General features: G+C 44.5%; 1 protein-coding gene across 1 annotated transcript in view; it reads right to left on the bottom strand.

Moving 5' to 3' along the window:
* Positions 1–10683, bottom strand: part of CLIC4 (chloride intracellular channel 4) — a 71423-nt gene extending 60740 nt beyond the window's left edge. Inside the window, exon 1 of the mRNA XM_059376686.1 lies at positions 10426–10683. Coding sequence (XP_059232669.1) covers positions 10426–10497 — 72 coding nt within the window. The 5' untranslated portion in view covers positions 10498–10683. The remainder of the gene's footprint in view (positions 1–10425) is intronic.
* Positions 10684–18899: the final 8216 nt, after the last annotated feature.

Raw genomic sequence — 18899 nt, 5'->3', positions numbered from 1 at the left:
TCTGTATATCCAACTTTCTACTAGACATCTCCACTTGACATCTGTCACCTAAACTCATCAAGTCAAAACCTGAACACTGTCTGCCCCTCCTCCATCTCAACGAAAGGCACGGCTACCAATCAGCAATTCTGATTAGAAACTCACACATATCTCCTTCAGTATCTTCCTATTGACTCCACCTTCAAAACTTATCTCAAATCCACTCACTTCTCCCCATCACCACCCTAATCCAAACCACCATCATCTCTTTCTCAACTACAATGGCCTCCCTATAATGTGCCTTGTTTCCACTCTTGCCTCTCCTCTCCAATTCCGTTTCCAGACTACTCATCTTAAAATGCACATCAAATCATGGCACTCCCTTGCCTAAATCATTTTGAGACCTGCTCTTTTTAAGAAGGATAAAATTCACCTGACCTCCAAATACCTCCATGATGTGGTTCATCTGTATCTCACCCTGTACCTCAGTTTTGTTCTCTCTATTGCAGTCATACCCTCAAACAAAAATATTTCTTTTTTTTTTTTAAAGATTTTATTTATTTATTTGACAGAGAGAGATCACAAGTAGGCAGAGAGGCAGGCAGAGAGAGAGAGAGAAGGAAGCAGACTCCCTGCTGAGCAGAGAGCCCGATGCAGGACTCGATCCCAGGACCCTGAGATCATGACTCGAGCCGAAGGCAGCGGCTCAACCCACTGAGCCACCCAGGCGCCCAACAAAAATATTTCTTGAATATTCCTAGCCTTCACATATATCAATTCCTCTAGCCTGGAATCCTCGTCTCCTCATTCTTCTCTTAATCACCATTCATCCGAACATCAGTTCTAAGAGAACCCCCAATCAGCTTCTATTTAATCAGATTTCCTATCACTCCTTCTCAAGATGCCCTACTCTTGTCCTTATTGTAATTATATACTGTCTTTATTCGTGTATTTCTTTAATATAAGCCTCTCCCACTAGACAAGGGATTATATGGGGTCTTAACATACTCAAATATAACATGTCAAAAACTAAATTCCTGACCTCCTCCCTGTCAGAACCAGCTCTCCACAGCCTTCCCATCTCAATTAATGGCAGCTCCACCACTCTATAATTTCTTCAGAATGAAAATCTCAGAATCATCTCTGACTCCCCTTTCTCTCATATTCCACATCATGAAATCCTGTTATCTCCATCTTAGAAATACATCCAGAATCAGACTACTTCTCACCTTAGCCCAAGCCATCATCTCTCGCCTGAATGACTAAATAACACCTAACTGGTCCCTCTGCTTCTAACAATGCCTCCCTATATTCTGTTCTCTGCAAAGCCATCCAAATGTCGTTAAATCAAAAACAGCAGCACCCCTATCATTCTCCATACTCCTTACCCTACTTCAGTTTTCTTCATAGTCCTTATCACTAGCAGACACACATTTATCGTTTGCCTCCCCCACCTGAATATCAACTCCAGGCTGTTCCTTGATATAGCCAAGTCACCACAACACTACCTCAATATCTGTTCAATGACTGAATAAAAAAAGAATGATTACTGTTCCAGCAGGCAGAAATAAGGAGTGGGAGATGGGCTGGAGAAGTCAAAGATACTTCAAATGAAGGAAACACCAGCAAAAATCTTACATGAAGACCGAGAAGTCCAGGGCATGCTCAGGATGAGTCTAGCTAGAATATGAGGTAAATGTGCAGCTGCTGTGGGAGATAAGACCGGGAACATAGCTGGGTCATGATCTGAAAAACTCTGCCAGATCAAGTGGTTATATCCAATTCCATAAACATTTACTGAATTACAGTACATTTGAGGCAAAAAGTATAGGTTTTATTTTATTTTAGGCAGATTAAAATTACAGAATATTAATACATAAATTAGTTATTGAGGGAAAAGATACCAGTTTCTGGAAACAACTGATAATACACCACACTTAGTACATTCCATAATACTAACCACCCTTCATCTGTCAGCAGACAACATAGACACTTCACTCATCTCTGAGTCAATCAGTTCATTTAGGTTGTCACATAAATCATTTCTTAAGGTCTTAACTCAACTGGAATTTTTTTTAGAGGTGAGGGGCAAAGGGAGAGGGAGAATCTTAGGTAGGCTCCACGCCCTGCACAGAGCCTGACACAGGGCTCGATCTCACTACTCCAAGATCATGACCTGAGTGGAAATCCAGAGATAGAGACTCAACTCACTGAACCACCCAGAAGCCCCTCATTTTTAAAAGCACAAGACAAAAAGTAACTATACTACATAGGAAAAAGCCATCAACTCTGGTGCATTTACCCACCTGCTGCTTGTCCATTAGGCTATACAGTGAGCTCCTTGAGGACCAGAGACCTCCTCTTATTTCTTTCTCTCCAGCACTTACTGCATGGAATGTATTCAACTAACATTTGCTTCTATTAATATCCCTCTACTATACTGGACCATTTCTAGACAAGATTGTATCTTATCTCCTCCAACTATAAAATGGGCATCCAGCACAAGGCTGAAGAGGAAAATTAATACCAAAAAATAATTTTGATTTTCAGAACAGATTTCTCCTAAAGAACGTAAAGGGACAGACTACATTCAAACCATTTAATCAGTATCTATTCTACGAACAACTCTAGGTTTGGCAAATTTCACCAAAAAAATCTTGCTTTCTTCTAGCAAAGATCAAACAGGGTAAATGCTCTTTTAGTGCCACTGGGAAGTTAAATACAGACACAATCTGAGTTGCTTTGAAAAAAAAAATGAAATAAAGACTATCTCCTTTAAACCAATTCACAACTTAATACATGTTATACACTAGACTGGGCTTCATTTTTCATTCCAAGTATTTTGTTGTCATGAAGAACATTAAAATACTCTCATCAATAAATCATGCAAGTTTATAGAAAAGACTATAACATACAACAAAATAGAAATAGTAGCCATTTCCAAAGGAGGGGTTATAAGTAATTTTATTTTATGTGTACTTTTTTGTGTTTTCAAGGTTGTCTATGTAAATGAATACGGTTTGTTACAACTGGGGGAAAAAAACACATATTTTTTTAAAGAACCCATTCCATATAAAATGAATATACTATGAAGCAGAAAGGATATGACATTACTTTCCAAATTGGGGGCCAATATTTAAAAGAAAGCAGATCAAAGTTAGATACTACTTATGCTAAGTGATTTAAAAACAGTGTATTTGTAAGCAAGGGTCCTGCAGACAATTACAGAATGCAAACAAAGCTTGTGTGACTGATGGCTAGCAACTGTTTTTACATGGTTTAATGAAGAATCAATAAGCCCTCAACATTTCTAAGCCAATATTCTGAATCCCTGTATTAACTAAAATATGCTGTAAATCAGCACCACACATTCTTCCTAAGTTTATTTCTTTGAAAATTTTTCAATTCTGTCTCAGACATCTGTATGTGCAAAACCAAACTTTCACTTCCTAAGTTTTTATTTCTTTGAAAAATTTTCAATTCAAATAGATTTTATTCTAAATAAAATTCAATTTTATTTAAAATAAAATAAAATTTAAGATACTCTTAGGCCATCTTTGGTATAAACTTTCACATACAGTCTGACTTGTCTACATTAATTTGTTACTTTCATAAATTTAGACTAATACAGTCTCCTGGTTTTAAATAAAGAGGAAAAAAACCCAAAAACCAAACAAGGCTAATTGATATTCCTTATACCAATACTCAGTACTGAGCACTGAGGGATAAAAGCCAAGTCTTTTTGACGACAGGATTAGAAGTTCCAAGAGAATTCACAAACTGATGCCCTGAATTAAATTTAGATTCCTGTTAATTCATACTTGGAAGGTTGGTAATGATGTTATTTTCCTTCAGAAACTACCTTTCCATTCTCTACATGAGTCTCTAAAATGGGTGAACTTACCCCTCTCTTTGATCAAAATCTTAATTAATGACTTAATCACACTTCCTATCCCGCCTAACATATTTCCCTTCTATGGACTCACTAATTCCCTATCCAGGAGACACCTGACACTGAGAATCCAAAGCACTAATGAAACAGGAAGTGGGAAAGTCTTGCTCATCATTCTTTTACTGGCTTCTCAGCATCTCTATAAGCATCCTTTCAATCCAACTGTAATTTTTAGGGACAGCCAGGTTCTCCCCACTGCCTCTTTCCTATCATTATTCATATCATGTTAGGCTTCCCACTGGTTCAGTCCCCTACCTCTGCAGCCCCTTGTCTCTTCCCCATCTGGGGTCCCATTCTCTCAGAATTTTACAGTTAAACCAAAATCATGACCTTGGCCTTTACAAAGGCCTTCAGGAATAGGTGAGACATGTAGAAAGAATAGAGTTCCCACTAACTTCACATTTTACATTCATTTTTTTTAATCTCCTGAATTTCCCCCTCTGGAAACCTCAAAGGAATGGCAAACCAATTAGATCCAAGGTAACATTGTCCTACTGTTGAATTCATTTTTGTTCAATTATAAGAACAAAGTTCTCAGCATCACTTCCTATAAAAATGTATTTCATTTGTGTTTAAAAAAAAAAAAGAAGGAGGTTGAAGACTACCCTTGATACAAAATATACAGAACTCACTTTATACTGGCAAAATAGATGAGGGTCTGCCGGTCTCTGAGCTCTAGCTGCACCCTCCCAAATGCCACTAAGAAGTTGTTGGATAGACAGCAATCCAAAACATAGGGAGTGTCAAGAGAACAAACAGGCTGGGAAAATTGTATTCATGAGCAAAAACCTAAGTTAGGTTTTAAAAGTCTCATCCTCAACCTTTAAATAACTTGTCTCCTTGGCACTACAGATTTGAATCATTCCTGGCTCCTTCTTTCAAAAGGATCAGTCTATCTACTGTTTCCTGAATAATGAGTCTACAAATAATGTCAAAACTAGCATTTCTGGGCGCCTGGGTGGCTCAGTGATTAAGCCGCTGCCTTCGGCTCAGGTCATGATCTCAGGGTCCTGGGATCGAGTCCCGCATCGGGCTCTCTGCTCAGCAGGGAGCCTGCTTCCTCCTCTCTCTCTCTCTCTGCCTGCCTCTCTGCCTACTTGTGATTTCTCTCTGTCAAATAAATAAATAAAATCTTTAAAAAAAAAAAAAAACTAGCATTTCTCTCTATCTCTCTCTGTCAAAAAAATAAATATTTTTTTTAAAAAACTGACACTCCCATTCTTGGCTTTTCCCAATCCAACTATTCCACCCACTTTTTCAAGGTCAAGTCCAAATCTACTTCCATCTTTCCCCCAACTCTTCTTTCCAATAAAATTTATAAACCTAAAGATAGGAAATGTTTAAAAATTTCTTATAACTTCCATAGTACCTAATTCAGTATGAGGCACTTAATTCACTCCAGTAAATTCTTTAAGTCACAGATAATCAGAGAGAAGTGACCTTAATGATGACTTAGGCCAAACCCTTCTACACCTTGCTTATATGAATTATGCTTGACAATCAGAACTCCACCATTTACTTTTTTAAAAGCAATGGTTCTTAAACCTGTGTCAGGAATCCCCAGAACAAAAAAGACCCATATAGAACTTTTTATGTAATTTCAAGGATTTATAGATTCTCCTGAATCCTATTAATGAATTAATATATATTAAGAATATACTGTCACTTAAAATAAAAAGAATATTATATTGTCATCAGCAACAAAAGTAAGGGTTTTTTTTAAAGATTTTATTTATTCATTTGACAGACAGAGATCAGAAGTAGGCACAGAGGCAGGCAGAGAGAGAGGACGAAGCAGGCTCCCTGCTGAGCAGAAAGCCCGAAGTGGGGCTTGATGTGGGGCTCGATCCCAGGACCCTGGGATCATGACCTGAGCTGAAGGCAGAGGCTTAATCCACTGAGCCACCCAGGCGCCCCCAACAAAAGTAAGTCTTTACTGTTGCTAAGCCCTATTCCTAATGCTTTCCAGAGAATGATATATGGCTAAATCACATTTCCCAGCCTTCCTTGCAATTAGATAAAGCCATATGATCAAGTTCTCCCCAGTGGAATGAGAAAGGAAGTGAGAGGCAGAAAGTCTGGGCTAAGGCCCTTAAGAGACATGTGCCTCCTACAAATTCCCTACCTCCCACTGGCTATAAACAGGACTTCCCTGCCACCAGCTTTGACAGCTTAGGGGAGTTCAATGCTCTCCAGGTTGATGGAAAAACAAGTTGCTAATGCTGTGGTCCCTAAATGACTCTAAGAAAGAACACCACCTCAGTGTCTAAAACACTCTCCTTGGATTGCTAAGTGAGAAAGGAAATATAACTTCCATCTTGTTTGAATCATCGTTCAGGGTGAATTATTTACTAAAGCAGCTCAGACTACCCTAATTAATACATACAGATTAGCAGCTGATCCCCTGAGCAGCCCTATAAAATTGTTGTTATTATTATTATCCTGGTATTAGAAGTCAGGAAAGTGAGGCACTGAGAACATAAGAAACTTCCCTGATACACTACTGGAAGCCAGAGTCAAGCCAAGTAGTCTGGCTCCAGGGTCCATGCACACTGGAAATCCTGCCAAATATTTCAAAAGGAAGAGTTATTCTTGTGTGTTATGCCGCCCTGCACCAGACTAATTTTTTACAACCACCACCCCAATCCCAGCAGTCTACTGACCACTGCCAACAGGGACTGTACTGGTTCAAAATTGTGCGTCAACAACTTTAAATTCCAGCCCATAAGGGGCGCCTGGGTGGCTCAGTCATTTGAGGGTCATGGGATGGAGCCCCAAGTAGGGCTCTGGGCTCAGCAGGCAGTCAGCTTCTCTCCTTTTCCCTCTCCCTCTGCCCCTCCCCCTGTTCACAAGCCTGTGAGCACAGACATGGGTTCTCTCTCTCTCTCTCTCAAGTAAGCAAATCTTTAAATAAATAAACAAATTCCAGCCCATAAAACTAAACTCTACAGAGGGAGTCCTTCTATGCCGAGATCAGAAATACCATCGCATCATACCAAAGCTACTGGTAGGGGCTGGGGAGGCAGCAGGGTCAACCGGAGTTGGGCTTATACAAGCCAAAAGAAAAAAACAAGAATCAGTCATTTTCAGTTTCTCTCATCATGTGATTTAATAACTAATATTTTTACTTAATACAGAAATCTTGGTTTCCAAAGTCTGAACACGGCCAAGAAGAAATATTGATGGAAAATTGGCAGGTACAAGAAAAGACTAGAAGTACTACAAACTGGAGGGAGGAAAAAGCAGGTAGATCAGGGTTTTAGAAATAAAGGACCAAGATCTGAGACTCAGACTATGAAGATCTAAGTAAGTAGTTCCCAATTCCAAAGCACATCAACACATATATAAACAGCAGAGTGCTAACAAAAAAGGAAACAACCTCATTTCAAACATTTGGTACCCTCTTGTTTTCCAGGCAGTTAGAACAGGATGTAGACTTTACCTTCAAGGAATTAAATGTCTATCTACAAGGGGAGATATGCATATAAATATGTACATACAAAATGACACACACTTAGTATCTATTTTCTGTGTATCAGAAACTGTTCTAAGCTTATTATATGCTCCATATACCAACTAATTTATTCCTATGAGCTTGGTCTATTAATATCCTAACTGTACAGATGAGGCACAGAGAGGTTTAAGTAGTGTGTCCTGGAACACACAACTAGTAAGTGGACAGAGTGGACTAGAAATTTTAATTACATTCAAATTATAAGGGGCCTTATGTCCTTGCTAAAGGATCTGAACTTCACCCTATTGGTTAGTGGTTCCCAACTAGAGCTGGTATATCATAATATACACACCTACCCGGCCCCTCTTGGTGAGGGAAGAAGGCATTCTCACTGTTGAGGATGACTGCCTTTATATGCTTCTTTTATTATAGGGAGGGTGCCCTACCCTCTAGGTGTTGGAGTAAACAAACACAAATGGAGAACTGCACTTATCCAGGTGATGGGGAGCCAAGGGACTCAGGGGTAGAGAACTCCAAAAACAACATTCACCAGGAAGGCAACGTAGTTGTGAGTCCAATCACACTAGTTAGTAAGGTCCTGGCCTATTTCTCTTCAATTTAAAGCTACCTAAACCGGGAAGCTCAATATCCTTTTCACTCACACGCTTTAAGTGTAGATAATAGTTTTTGGCTACAAATTCAGATACCTCTTGGCAGAATAATTAACACTGTTTAACATACCATGCTAAACAACCATGGCCTCTGCCCACTCACTGCTTTCAAAATAACCGTAAAATCTTCCCTCATTTGCATTTCCCATATATCGGTTTGGAGAAGAAAACAAGCACACTCTTTAACAACAACCAAAAAAACCTCCACCACGATTTACCTGGCCCTTTTTTTCTTCTTTGAAACAACTATCCTGGTTTATATCAGCACAATGTTTTACCTAAGCAGAATCACAAGGCAGCAGAAAACCTTTCACGTCTTATTCCACAAAAAAAAAGAAAATAAGTCTCAGAAAGGGAAAACAACTTGCCCAGGGAGTACAGAACTGTGTGGCCGGAACCCTGGGTCTCCGTCACCAAGCCCTGTGAGAAAGGCTCACAATGAGTGGTAAGCAGGATGCTGTTAGGTGGATCACAACATTTTTTACGTTAATAGTTACACACAGGAGAAATATAATCACCACATCGAATCAGTTTCAGATATTACTGCAAGATACACTTAGTAATTGATAATATACATCAATGCAAATATGGAAAACTGGGAAGCAGGATACAGTCACTCAAGTTTGAGAAACAATGCACCATGCTGCTCTCATTCTAACTAAAGGGTTAAATTAATAGTAGGCAGAGCATTAAGCATAGATCTCTTCCTCTCTAATTCATATAATTCATACACTTCGTTTCATTTTCTTGTCTTCTTGTATGGGCTAGGACCTCCAGAACACGGCTGAAAAGAAACCATTACTGATAGTATCCTTACCTGATTCTAAATTTAATGCTACCTCTAAAGTTTCACCATTAAGTATCATGGTGGGTTTTTGGGCTTTTTTGTTTTTGTTTGTTTGTTTGTTTGTTTTAGAACTTCGGTGGATACATTGCTGTTGAGTTTACGGAAATTCCTTCCTATTCCTAGTTCAATAAAACTTTCTAAACATTGATCGGTAACCCACCCTTCTTCCTTCCACCCATCTTTCTCTTATTTCAGGTTCCTTCCTACATCCTCTGCACTTCCCAGTACTGTATCTGCCACAGAAACACACAGAACCTTTGATGACATTCTGGGGGTTCTGCACCTGTCTGCTGTACCAGTTCCCCCAACCACAACGTTTCTAACACCAGTAAGTGAAAGAAAATCCTAAAACATTGTTCTGATCATGTCTTCTCTCCCATCTCTCAAACACACCCTTCAGTTATCTTCCCTTCTTTAAAATAAAAACTCAGGGAAAAAAGAGAAAATTGTTCTAAATTCCTGTTAACTTTCCAATTCACAGCCTAGCTCCGTGTAAGTAAGTGACTATGAGAAGAATCTCAGGGATTTTGAAGTTTTGAGGGAGGCAGCTGGAGCCAGAGGCTCCTAACTTCTCTCTCCTTTGCTGAAAAGAAAAATATTAAGGAAGCTAGGAAAGAGATAGGGATAATATCTGTAGGCAAATAAGGTAGTTCCAGGAAAGCGACCAGAGGGGAAAATCAACTGTTTAAAGCCCAAGCAAGTTATGAGTTCTTCCCCTCATCAGCTTTTCTTTCAAAACAAAAGGGCACTCAAAATCTTTCCGGAGGCAGCAACACCAAAGGGAGCAGCCAAAATGTTGCATCATACAAACCACTCCGAGTTTGAGAAACAAAAACCCCAGATGGTGGTAAAATACCTAAGACAGGAAAACCCAAGTTGGGAATCTTGGTCCTTCCCGGAAGCCTTGCTGCTCTTCTTAAAAAAAAAAAAAAAAAAAAAAAAAAAAATTTAAGATCGCATCGAAAATTAAACTTAAGAGTTTCATGCCAGCGGGAAGCGAAATGGTCTCTGACAAAGCATTCCAAGAAGTTGGGTTCATCATCTCCCGACCGAGAGGTTTCGTTCCCGGCCCGGGGAGACGCGGGGGTGAGGGTGGGGTGCAGTCGGGCCGGCGCCTGGGCGGGAGCGGGGCTGGGGGTGACGGGCCCACCCCCCCCCCCCCCCGCCCCGGGTGCTGGGGCAGCGGCGCGTCCCACCCAGACGCTGGACGACGGTCTGGCGGCCGCCGGAGCCCGCGCAGCTGGAGGCGGTGAGCACCGCTCCGCGTGCAGGCTGCCGGGGGTCCCGGTCCCGCCCCGGCTCCCTCGACCGGCCTGGGCGGCGGGAAGGCGCGGGTGGGCCGGAGACAATGGGCGGGGGGCGCGAGAGCAGCTTCTCCCGGCCGGGGGGGCGGGCGCCGCGCGAGGGCGCAGCGGGGCCGCGGGGGCCGAGGAGCGTCCGGGGTGCAGGGACGCCGCCCCCCCACGGCCGGCCGGGCGGACGCCGGGGGCTCAGCGCGGCGGGACGGCGGGCGAGCGCTCACCTTGACGAAGAGCTCGATGACGGGCTCTTTGTCCTCCTCCTTCAGCCCGTTCAGCGGCATCGACAACGCCATGGCCGGTTCGGCTGCGCTCCGTGGACGGCGGCGGCGGCTGCTCCTGCTCCGGGGGCTGCTCGGGCTGAGGGCTCCCGCCGCGCAGCGCTGCGCCTCCCTGGACAGTCCCGGCGTCGAGCTCGCCTCAGGCTCCGCTGCCCAGCACCGCCCCACGCCCCGCGCGCGACTCGGGGGCGGCCCCAGCCCGAGCCACTTCAAGCCGCGGGGCGGGGACCGAGGGCGGGGCCTCTCCGGGGGCGGGGCCAAGGCCCTGCGTCTCAGGACCCCGGAGGAAACGCGGAGGCCGAAGCCCGGGGGGGTGTGGCCTTGGGCGCGGGCGGTAAAGAAGCTCAGGCTCGGGCGGCAGGTGGGCGGGATTCCGAGCCACGCCTCCCGAGGGGGCGGGAGGGAAATTCCCCCCGGGGGCCGGAGCCTGACACCGCCTCCCGCCGCGGCGCGGGCGCGTCTTCGCAGCTGCTGCTGGCGCCCTGCCCGGTGACCTCATCTCTTCGGCTGGCCTGGGGGGGCGAGGAGGCACCTCCCGCTCTGTCCCCCCGCTGCAGCCCACTGGACCCAGCCCTTTCCCGCGGGCGGCCACCTCCCCAGCTCCCTCTGTTAGGCGGAGCTGCCTTCCGGAGGGACAACTCTTTGGAAAGTTTTCATCCCCTTAGAAACACCTATTTTGGGACGCCTGGGTGGCTCAGTGGGTTAAGCCTCTACCTTCGGCTCAAGTCATGATCTGAGTCCTGGGATGGAGTCCCCCCATCGGGTTGTCTGCTCAGCTGGAAGCCGGCTTCCCGTCCCCCACGCGCGCGCGCGCACACACACACACACTGCCTGCTGCTCTGCCTACTTGTGATCTCTCTGTCGAATAAATAAATGAAATCGTAATAAAAGAAGAAGAAACAAAGAAACACCAATTTTTTCCTCTGACTTCTTTTTCCTTCGACTCTCGGGTCACTTCTATCTTGGGAGCCAGCATATTGACAAATGTATCTTCCAGGCCTTAGGTGGTAAACAGCAGGGACAGGATCCCTTTCCAAGAGCCTGCTGTCTTGAGCTGCAGCCCCAGTGCCTGAAGGCCAAGAAGGATCCCCAAGTCACTTCCATGCTGTTCCCCCTGCCTGGACTGATTTCTTAACACCCGGCTCACCTGGCCAGCTCCAGTGTGCATCAGAATCACCTGAGTGCTACACCCACACCTGCTTTATCCATCCAATTCCCCTTCTCTGGAGAATCGGGAGATTCACATTTTAACAAGCATCAGGACAATTTTGATATAGGCGGTTCTCAAATGGAGAAACTGCCCTAGGTTTTCAGCTCCTGAAGGCAGGGACTGTGAATCTTCAAGCCAGGCAGGAGGCAGGAGCCTAGTCCAGGTTTGCTACTGCTGAATGCCTGGGACAAATGTCCCCCCCCACTCTGGGAAGAGTTACTTGTTCCCTGTTCTGACTTTTGGTAATACTTGACTCACAACTTTTCCCTTCTTTCCAGGTGAAGTTGAATGATGAAGGCCAGTCGTGGGAGGTTTGTCTCTCTATACCCTTAGTGTACTGACACATCTTAGTGTTGGAACAAATTGAATGTATGCATGAAAATACTGTGAAATGGGGTGCCTGGCTGGCTCAGTGGGTTAAAGCTTCTGCCTGCGGCTCAGGTCATGATCCCAGAGTCCTGGGATCGAGCCCTGCATCAGGCTCTCTGCTAGGCAGGGAGCCTGCCTCCCTTCCTTTCTCTCTGCCTACTTGTGATCTCTGTCTGTCAAATAAATAAGTAAAATCTTAAAAAAGGAAATACTGTGAAACCTGCAGCTTCTTCCTCTCCCAGACCATAGCAAGTTGTTCAAATATTCTGGTAGGGACTCTGTAAATGAGACAGTGTCCCCAGAGGTCAGGAGCACTGCTCTAGAGTCAGAAGAAGGGCTGATTGGGACACCTGGGTGGCTCAGTTGGTTAAGCCACTACCTTTGGCTCAGGTTGAGATCCCAGGATCAAGTCCCACATCCGGGCTCCTTGCTCAGTGTGGAGCCAGCTTCTCTCTCTCTCCCTCTGCCTCCGCCTGCCACTCTGCCTGCTTGTGCTTTCTCTCTCTCTGACAAATAAATTTTTTTAAAAAATCTTAAAAAAAAAAAGAAGAAGAAGAAGAAGAAGTGCTGAAACCCCTAAGCTTTGTTTCATTATGGCAGGAGGGGCGCTCTTAACCAGTCTTTGTCTTAACCGCAAGTGCTCTTCAGTGGCTGTTAGCTCTGCCATGAGCCTTGTATCATCCCCATTCACCCCTGCAGGCTAGGATGATGTCATATTCAAATCCCTCCTTGACCAACTTGTTCGTTGAAAAGAAATACACGCTAGGGTGCTGCCCCCCCAACAGGGACTCGAGCCTAAAACAAACTGCAATGCCTGTCTGGACTCTGAGAGGGCCTCAGTATTCGTTTTTCACGAAATTATGACCTGAACCCAAGGTCCCTTCCAGCCACCTCCCTCCACCCTGCCTGAAAAGCAACCACAGTGGTCTACCTAGTTCAAAGCTAATCCAAGTCCAAAATGGTCAAATGAGGGGCACTTGGGTGGCTCAGTGGATTAAAACCTCTGCCTTAGGCTCAGGTCATGATCTCAGGGTCCTGGGATTGAGCCTCACATCGGGCTCTTTGCTCAGCAAGGAACCTGTTTCCTCCTCTCTCTCTGCCTGCCTCTCTGCCTACTTGTGATCTCTGTCAAATAAATAAATAAAATCTTTTTAAAATTTTCTTTTAAATGGTCAGATGAAACCCCAGAAAAGGCCCCAAACTGGCCCTGGAGCCAAGGAGCTTTTCCAGACATCCTAGTCTCCCAGGTGTGCCTGAGGGTTTATCCAGTTCACTGTGAATCAGCAAACATTCCCCGTGGTGTCTGTTGCAGGTCACGTACTGGTCTCCCAGCACCAGGATAAGGAGATGGGGAAAGCCTGAGAGCAGGGGTCTTTAGACCTTCTTGACTACACTCAGATCTTAGCTGAAAGGAAACCAAACATTCTCCTCCACAGAACGCCAAGGCAGTGGTGGTCTCCAGGGCTCAAACCCCAAGCCTGTGCTTAGAAACCTGGTCACAGTCACTCTTACCTGGTTTACCCAGTTTCAACCCCATGGGCTCAAAGGGATGGGTAGAGAGGAGGTGAGTTGGGATGTTTATGCAGGGGAGGCTCCGCAAGCACCTTGCATTCAAATCTCATTTTCCAACTGTGAAACGTATGCATAGTTTGCATTCTAAACTCTTGTTTGTTTCTATAACACACACACCAACTTTAAAGATGGGTGGAGATGTGTTCTCTTTCCCACCTCCCCCACACCCATCTGACCTCATCTTAACTGCTCTCCCCTTTGCTCTCTACCCCAGCCCCACCCACCTCCTTGCTATTCCCTCAATAGTCCAAACACACTCCTGCCTCAGGGCCTTTGCACTTGCTCTTCTGCCTCCCCCAGAATTCCAGCGACTCCCACTCCCTTGCCTCCTTCAGGTCTTGGCTCTCATGCCACCTGCTGTGAGAGATCTCCCAAATACCCTCCTCTCTGACAGTGCAAGCTGTTCTATCTCATTCCATCCTCCTCTCTATCCCCTCCACACCACCACCCTCAGTTATCTAGTCTACTTATTTCTCTGCATCTTGTCTGTGTCCCCGCACTAGAACATCAACTCATATGAGAGTAGGGATTTTTGTTTGGTTTTGTTTATGGCTGTATTTCCAGCTCATGAACTGCTCATGGTACACAATAAAAACTTAGGGAATGAGTGAACTTTTTTTTTTTTTTAAAGATTTTATTTATTTATTTGACAGAGAGAGATCACAAGTAGGCAGAGAGAGAGGAGGAAGCTGGCTCCCTGCTGAGCAGAAAGCCTGATGCCAGGACCCTGACAGAGAGACTCGATCCCAGGACCCTGAGATCATGACCTGAGCCGAAGGCAGCGGCTTAACCCAACGAGCCACCCAGGCGCCCCACAGTATGGTCTTCTATACCCCGGGCATACTCCGGAGGGTCCTGCTTGCCTGGTCTGAGAAGCCAGGTGCTTTGTATGTGTTATGATTGCCACTTGCCAAGGAGTCATGTTTTCCAAAGCACAAGATGGCGCCTCCAGAAAGCTTCCCCTAATGACACACTTTCCTCCTCCCACTCTTGATTATGCAACATGGCTGGCCGACGGTCTCCACCCCCTTTCTACAACTGAGGCAGTAGAGAGGTGCGATGCGCATGCACTCGGGGCCAGACTGCCCCGTTTCCACCCTGTCATGTCCTAGCTCAGCCTAACTTACTCAGTCTCTCTGTGCTACAGTCTCTTATCTGTAAAATGGACCTAAAAATTGTACCTATTTGATAAGATCATTGGTGAATGAATCTATGTTCAGTGCTCGCGAGTGGTGCCCGGCATGTGGTCAGTGCTCTGTAGGGACCGTTGGTGTTATACCCGTATGTGCACTGGCTTTGACCCCTGAGTTCCCACACTGCATGCCAAACACCTAGCTGGTTGTTTCCAGAACCAATCACATCTCTCCCTCAGGGGGTGTCAGAGGAATAGTTTTCAAGGTCCCCATTTTACAAATAAGGAAACAGGGTCAGAGGAGATAAACAGTAGCTGTTCAGCTGGGAAGACAGTGGGACCGAGATTCAAACCCATGACTATCTCTTCACTACACTGTCCACTAAGTGGGTCTGGGAAAAGGTGGGCTCCTACTCATCCTTCAAGACCCACTCATATATCCCTCTGCTCCATGGAGCATCTGTCCACCATGGCATTGGCCTGGACGCTACACCACCCAGCAAAGTCAAGGTCAGGGTGGTGGCGCAGTTCTCGGCAGTGTGTGCTTCCCTAGCAGACTGCCTGATTTCCACCCCCAGCTTGGGTGGATTACTCACGTATGTTCCCTCATCACTACAGCAGGCCTTAGAAGAGAACCTAACTCATAAAGTCATTGTGAGGATTAAATGAGATAATACCTGCATAAAGCATTTCATGAGAAGCATTTAATAAATGTGAGCTATGGTTGCTATTCATATCAGTGTGTTCTGGTTTTCTGTGAGCTTCTCGGAGCACGGAGATACGTGTCATATACATCCTTACTTGAGCTAAATATTTCACTTCCTGGCCATGGGATTTCGAGCAAGTTACTTTTTCTCTGTACCTTTGGTTTCCTCATGCAAATGATGATAATTGCAATCCCTACGTCACAGGCTTGTGATGGAGATTATACAAGTTAATAAATGTAAAACACTTAACACAGTGCCTGGAGTATACTACGTGCTCAATACATATTAATTATTATTTACACTCTACTATGCTTAACTTAGAGCCCGGTGCATTATATAGGATAACAATAGTCAGACTAAGTGAAAGAATAAATAAAATAAATTTCAAACATTGCCTTTTAACTTCCCATTTCCTAAGTACATATTATTGTTTCTCTCACTGCACATATTATATGTGTTCAATTATTTTTTTAATGATTTTTATTTTATTTTTATTTATTAGACAGGGAGAGAGATCACAAGTAGGCAGAGAGGCAGGCAGAGAGAGAGGGGGAAGCAGGCTCCCTGCTGAGCAGAGAGCCCGATGCAAGCCAAGCTGAAGGAAGAGGCTTAACCCACTGAGCCACCCAGGCACCCTCAATTATTATTATTTTTTTAAGATTTTTAAAAAATTTATTCCTCTGAAAGAGAGAGAGAGAGAATGAGAGAGAGAGCATGAGAACGGGGAGGGTCAGAGAGAGAAGCAGATGCCCTGCGGATCAGGGAGCCCAACGTGGGACTTAATCCCAGGACTCCAGGATCATGACCTGAGCCAAAGGCCATCACTTTACCAGCTGAGCCACCCAGGCGCTCTGGTGTTCAATAATTCTTTGGTGATGCCAGCCAACCCACCTATGGAAAATCCTAACACAACTTTGAATTTCAACTCTGTTTCTATTGCTGTGAATTAGGTCCTATAAAATCTTGCTAATGGTGACTTAGCCATAATTCTGGCTAAAATTTAACACAAATGCTGTGTCCACAGGAACACCAACCTTTCCAGCCTCCCTATAGATCTGGGCTCCGCTGGAACAATCAAGCAGAGGAGCTGGAGACATATTTCAGTTTGGCTTTTCTAGGCCCTTGGGAGAGCGTTCTAGTGTGTGGGTCCAAGGACTGACATGTTCCTCCTGGTCACAAGCCCCAGTGGATGGACCTTCATTAGGAAAAGGACCATCCAGGTACCATTTGAAAGAAGGGTACAAAGGAAAAAATGGGTTCAGAGAAGTTAAGCAGTTTGCCTAGGGTCACACAGCCGGTAAGTGGCAGAGCCAATAATCAAACCCAGATCTCTTTATCCATGTTGCTCATACCCTAGCCAACCATCTGCTCATAAAGCTGGTCTTAAAGAGTTCTTATGAGTGTTTAAAAAGATGGCACATAGGGGCATCTGGTTGGCTTGGTCAGTAGAGCACGCGACTCTTGATCTCAGGGTTGTGAGTTTGAGTCCCACGTTGGATGTAGAGATGACTTAAATCAAATCAAATCAAATTTTTTAAATGGTACATCAAGTTTTTAGCACAGTGTAGGCATTCAAAAACTGTCATCTTCTGCTTTTTCGGCACAAAACCCTCCTCAACTCAGTTTCTCCTTTGCCTCTTGATCCTGAAGTCAAAAGATATTGCATAACGGGCCTTGATTCAAATTCCACCTCTGCCACTCACAGTGGGGAAATTTGGGCAAATTGTTCCACCTTATTAAGCCTCAGTTTCTTCTTCTGCCGAATGTCAGAGGCTTATGTGGGATCAGGGAAGGAAGGGAAAGTTTACACAGATGTGAGAGGCCATTATTCATATCAAAAAGAATTTATTAACATACTCACAGGATCTACTGGGTTGGCTGTCTTCAATATTATTTCCAGAGAAAACCAGCTGGAAAGCTATTGTCAACAACAGGAGACCTCACAAAAAGCGATGAGATACAAAGTTAATATTCTTTAAGAAAACAGTGTCTTTCTATATACAAACCCTATACACCATCTTTTAAATTGTAATGGGACAAAACATCTCATTTATTAGAAGTGACCAAAAAATATAAAAACATTTAAAAAGTAGGAAAGCATCTTAATAACACGTACAAGTTCCCTTTGGGGAAAATAAATGGTTATGCTTTTGAGAAACATGTATGTGTGATAAAATATATATATTCACAAAAAACTTTGAAAATGCTTGGACAAATCGAGAGGCATGATTTATTCTTGGATAAAGAGAATCAAAATTGGGACACTTGGGTGGCTCAGTGGGTTAAAGCCTCTGCCTTCAGCTCAGGTCATGATCCCAGCATCCTGGGATCAAGTCCTGTGTCCGGCTCTTTGCTCAGCAGGAAACCTGTTTCCACCTCTCTCTCTGCCTGCCTCTCTGCCTTCTTGTGATCTCTGCCTGTCAAATAAATGAATAAAATCTTAAAAAAAAAAAAAAAGAGTCAAAAATCATTGTGATATTAGGTCTTTCTATATAATCCAAAACTTAATGCGATACCCATGTGTCATCTTTGCATGTCTGTATTTCACATGCACACACCTGTGAATCATCTTTTCATAACCTGTAATTTATCTTTCATCACATATGCATTTTTCTCTGGAAAGAGACACAAGAAATTGCTAACGGTATTTACCCCCCTAGAGGAGAACCGCTCACAGGGGACAAAGGTGCACCTTTGTTTACTATACACTGTTTTGTTTCATAACTGAAAAATCCTGCCCTTCCATATGTATTACTTATCCAAAAATTGGTTTTAAAAAGAAATAAACAGCGGTGCCTGGGTAGCTCAGTCAGTGAGGTCAGTCTGCCTTCAGCTCAGGTCATGATCCTGAAGTCCCCGGATTGAGCCCAGGAGTCTGCTTCTCCCTCTGCCCTTCACCCCATTTGTGCTTGCTCTCTCAAATAAATAAAATCTTAGGAAGGAAGGAAGGAAGGAAGGAAGGAAGGAAGGAAGGAAGGAAGGAAGGAAAGGAAGTTAGTTAGTTGAAAGAGCATTCTGAGCACAATTAAGACTAAACTTGTGGACAGTCGCCTTTCCACTTGTACTGTAGGGAGCTATGTGACCTCAGGCTTTCACCAGCTTGGTTTCCGGTCCTGCCACACAGTGAGGTGGGAGCAGGAGAGCTCAGGTCTCCTTGCTTGCATTTCTTTTCCAGTGACTACATCCAACCTCTTCCCTGTAAGGACTGGTCTTGAGGGTGGTGACCCAGCCTCTCTCTCTCTCTCTCTCTCTCTCTCTCACACACACACACACATACACAGTATTAAAACAATTTCGGTGCAAGGCACATCTGCTTCCCTGGGAGCAGAAACCCTACCCGCAGCCCCTTTCCTGCCCTGCTCGCCTGGAGACTGTCTCGTCTTGGGAAAGTTACAGGTTTCATTTTGTCACTTGGAAGCTGCAGCAG

Source organism: Mustela nigripes, chromosome 14 (genome assembly GCF_022355385.1).
Source record: "Mustela nigripes isolate SB6536 chromosome 14, MUSNIG.SB6536, whole genome shotgun sequence".
Lineage (NCBI taxonomy): Eukaryota > Metazoa > Chordata > Mammalia > Carnivora > Mustelidae > Mustela > Mustela nigripes.
This window is presented reverse-complemented; position numbering and strand designations above follow the sequence as displayed.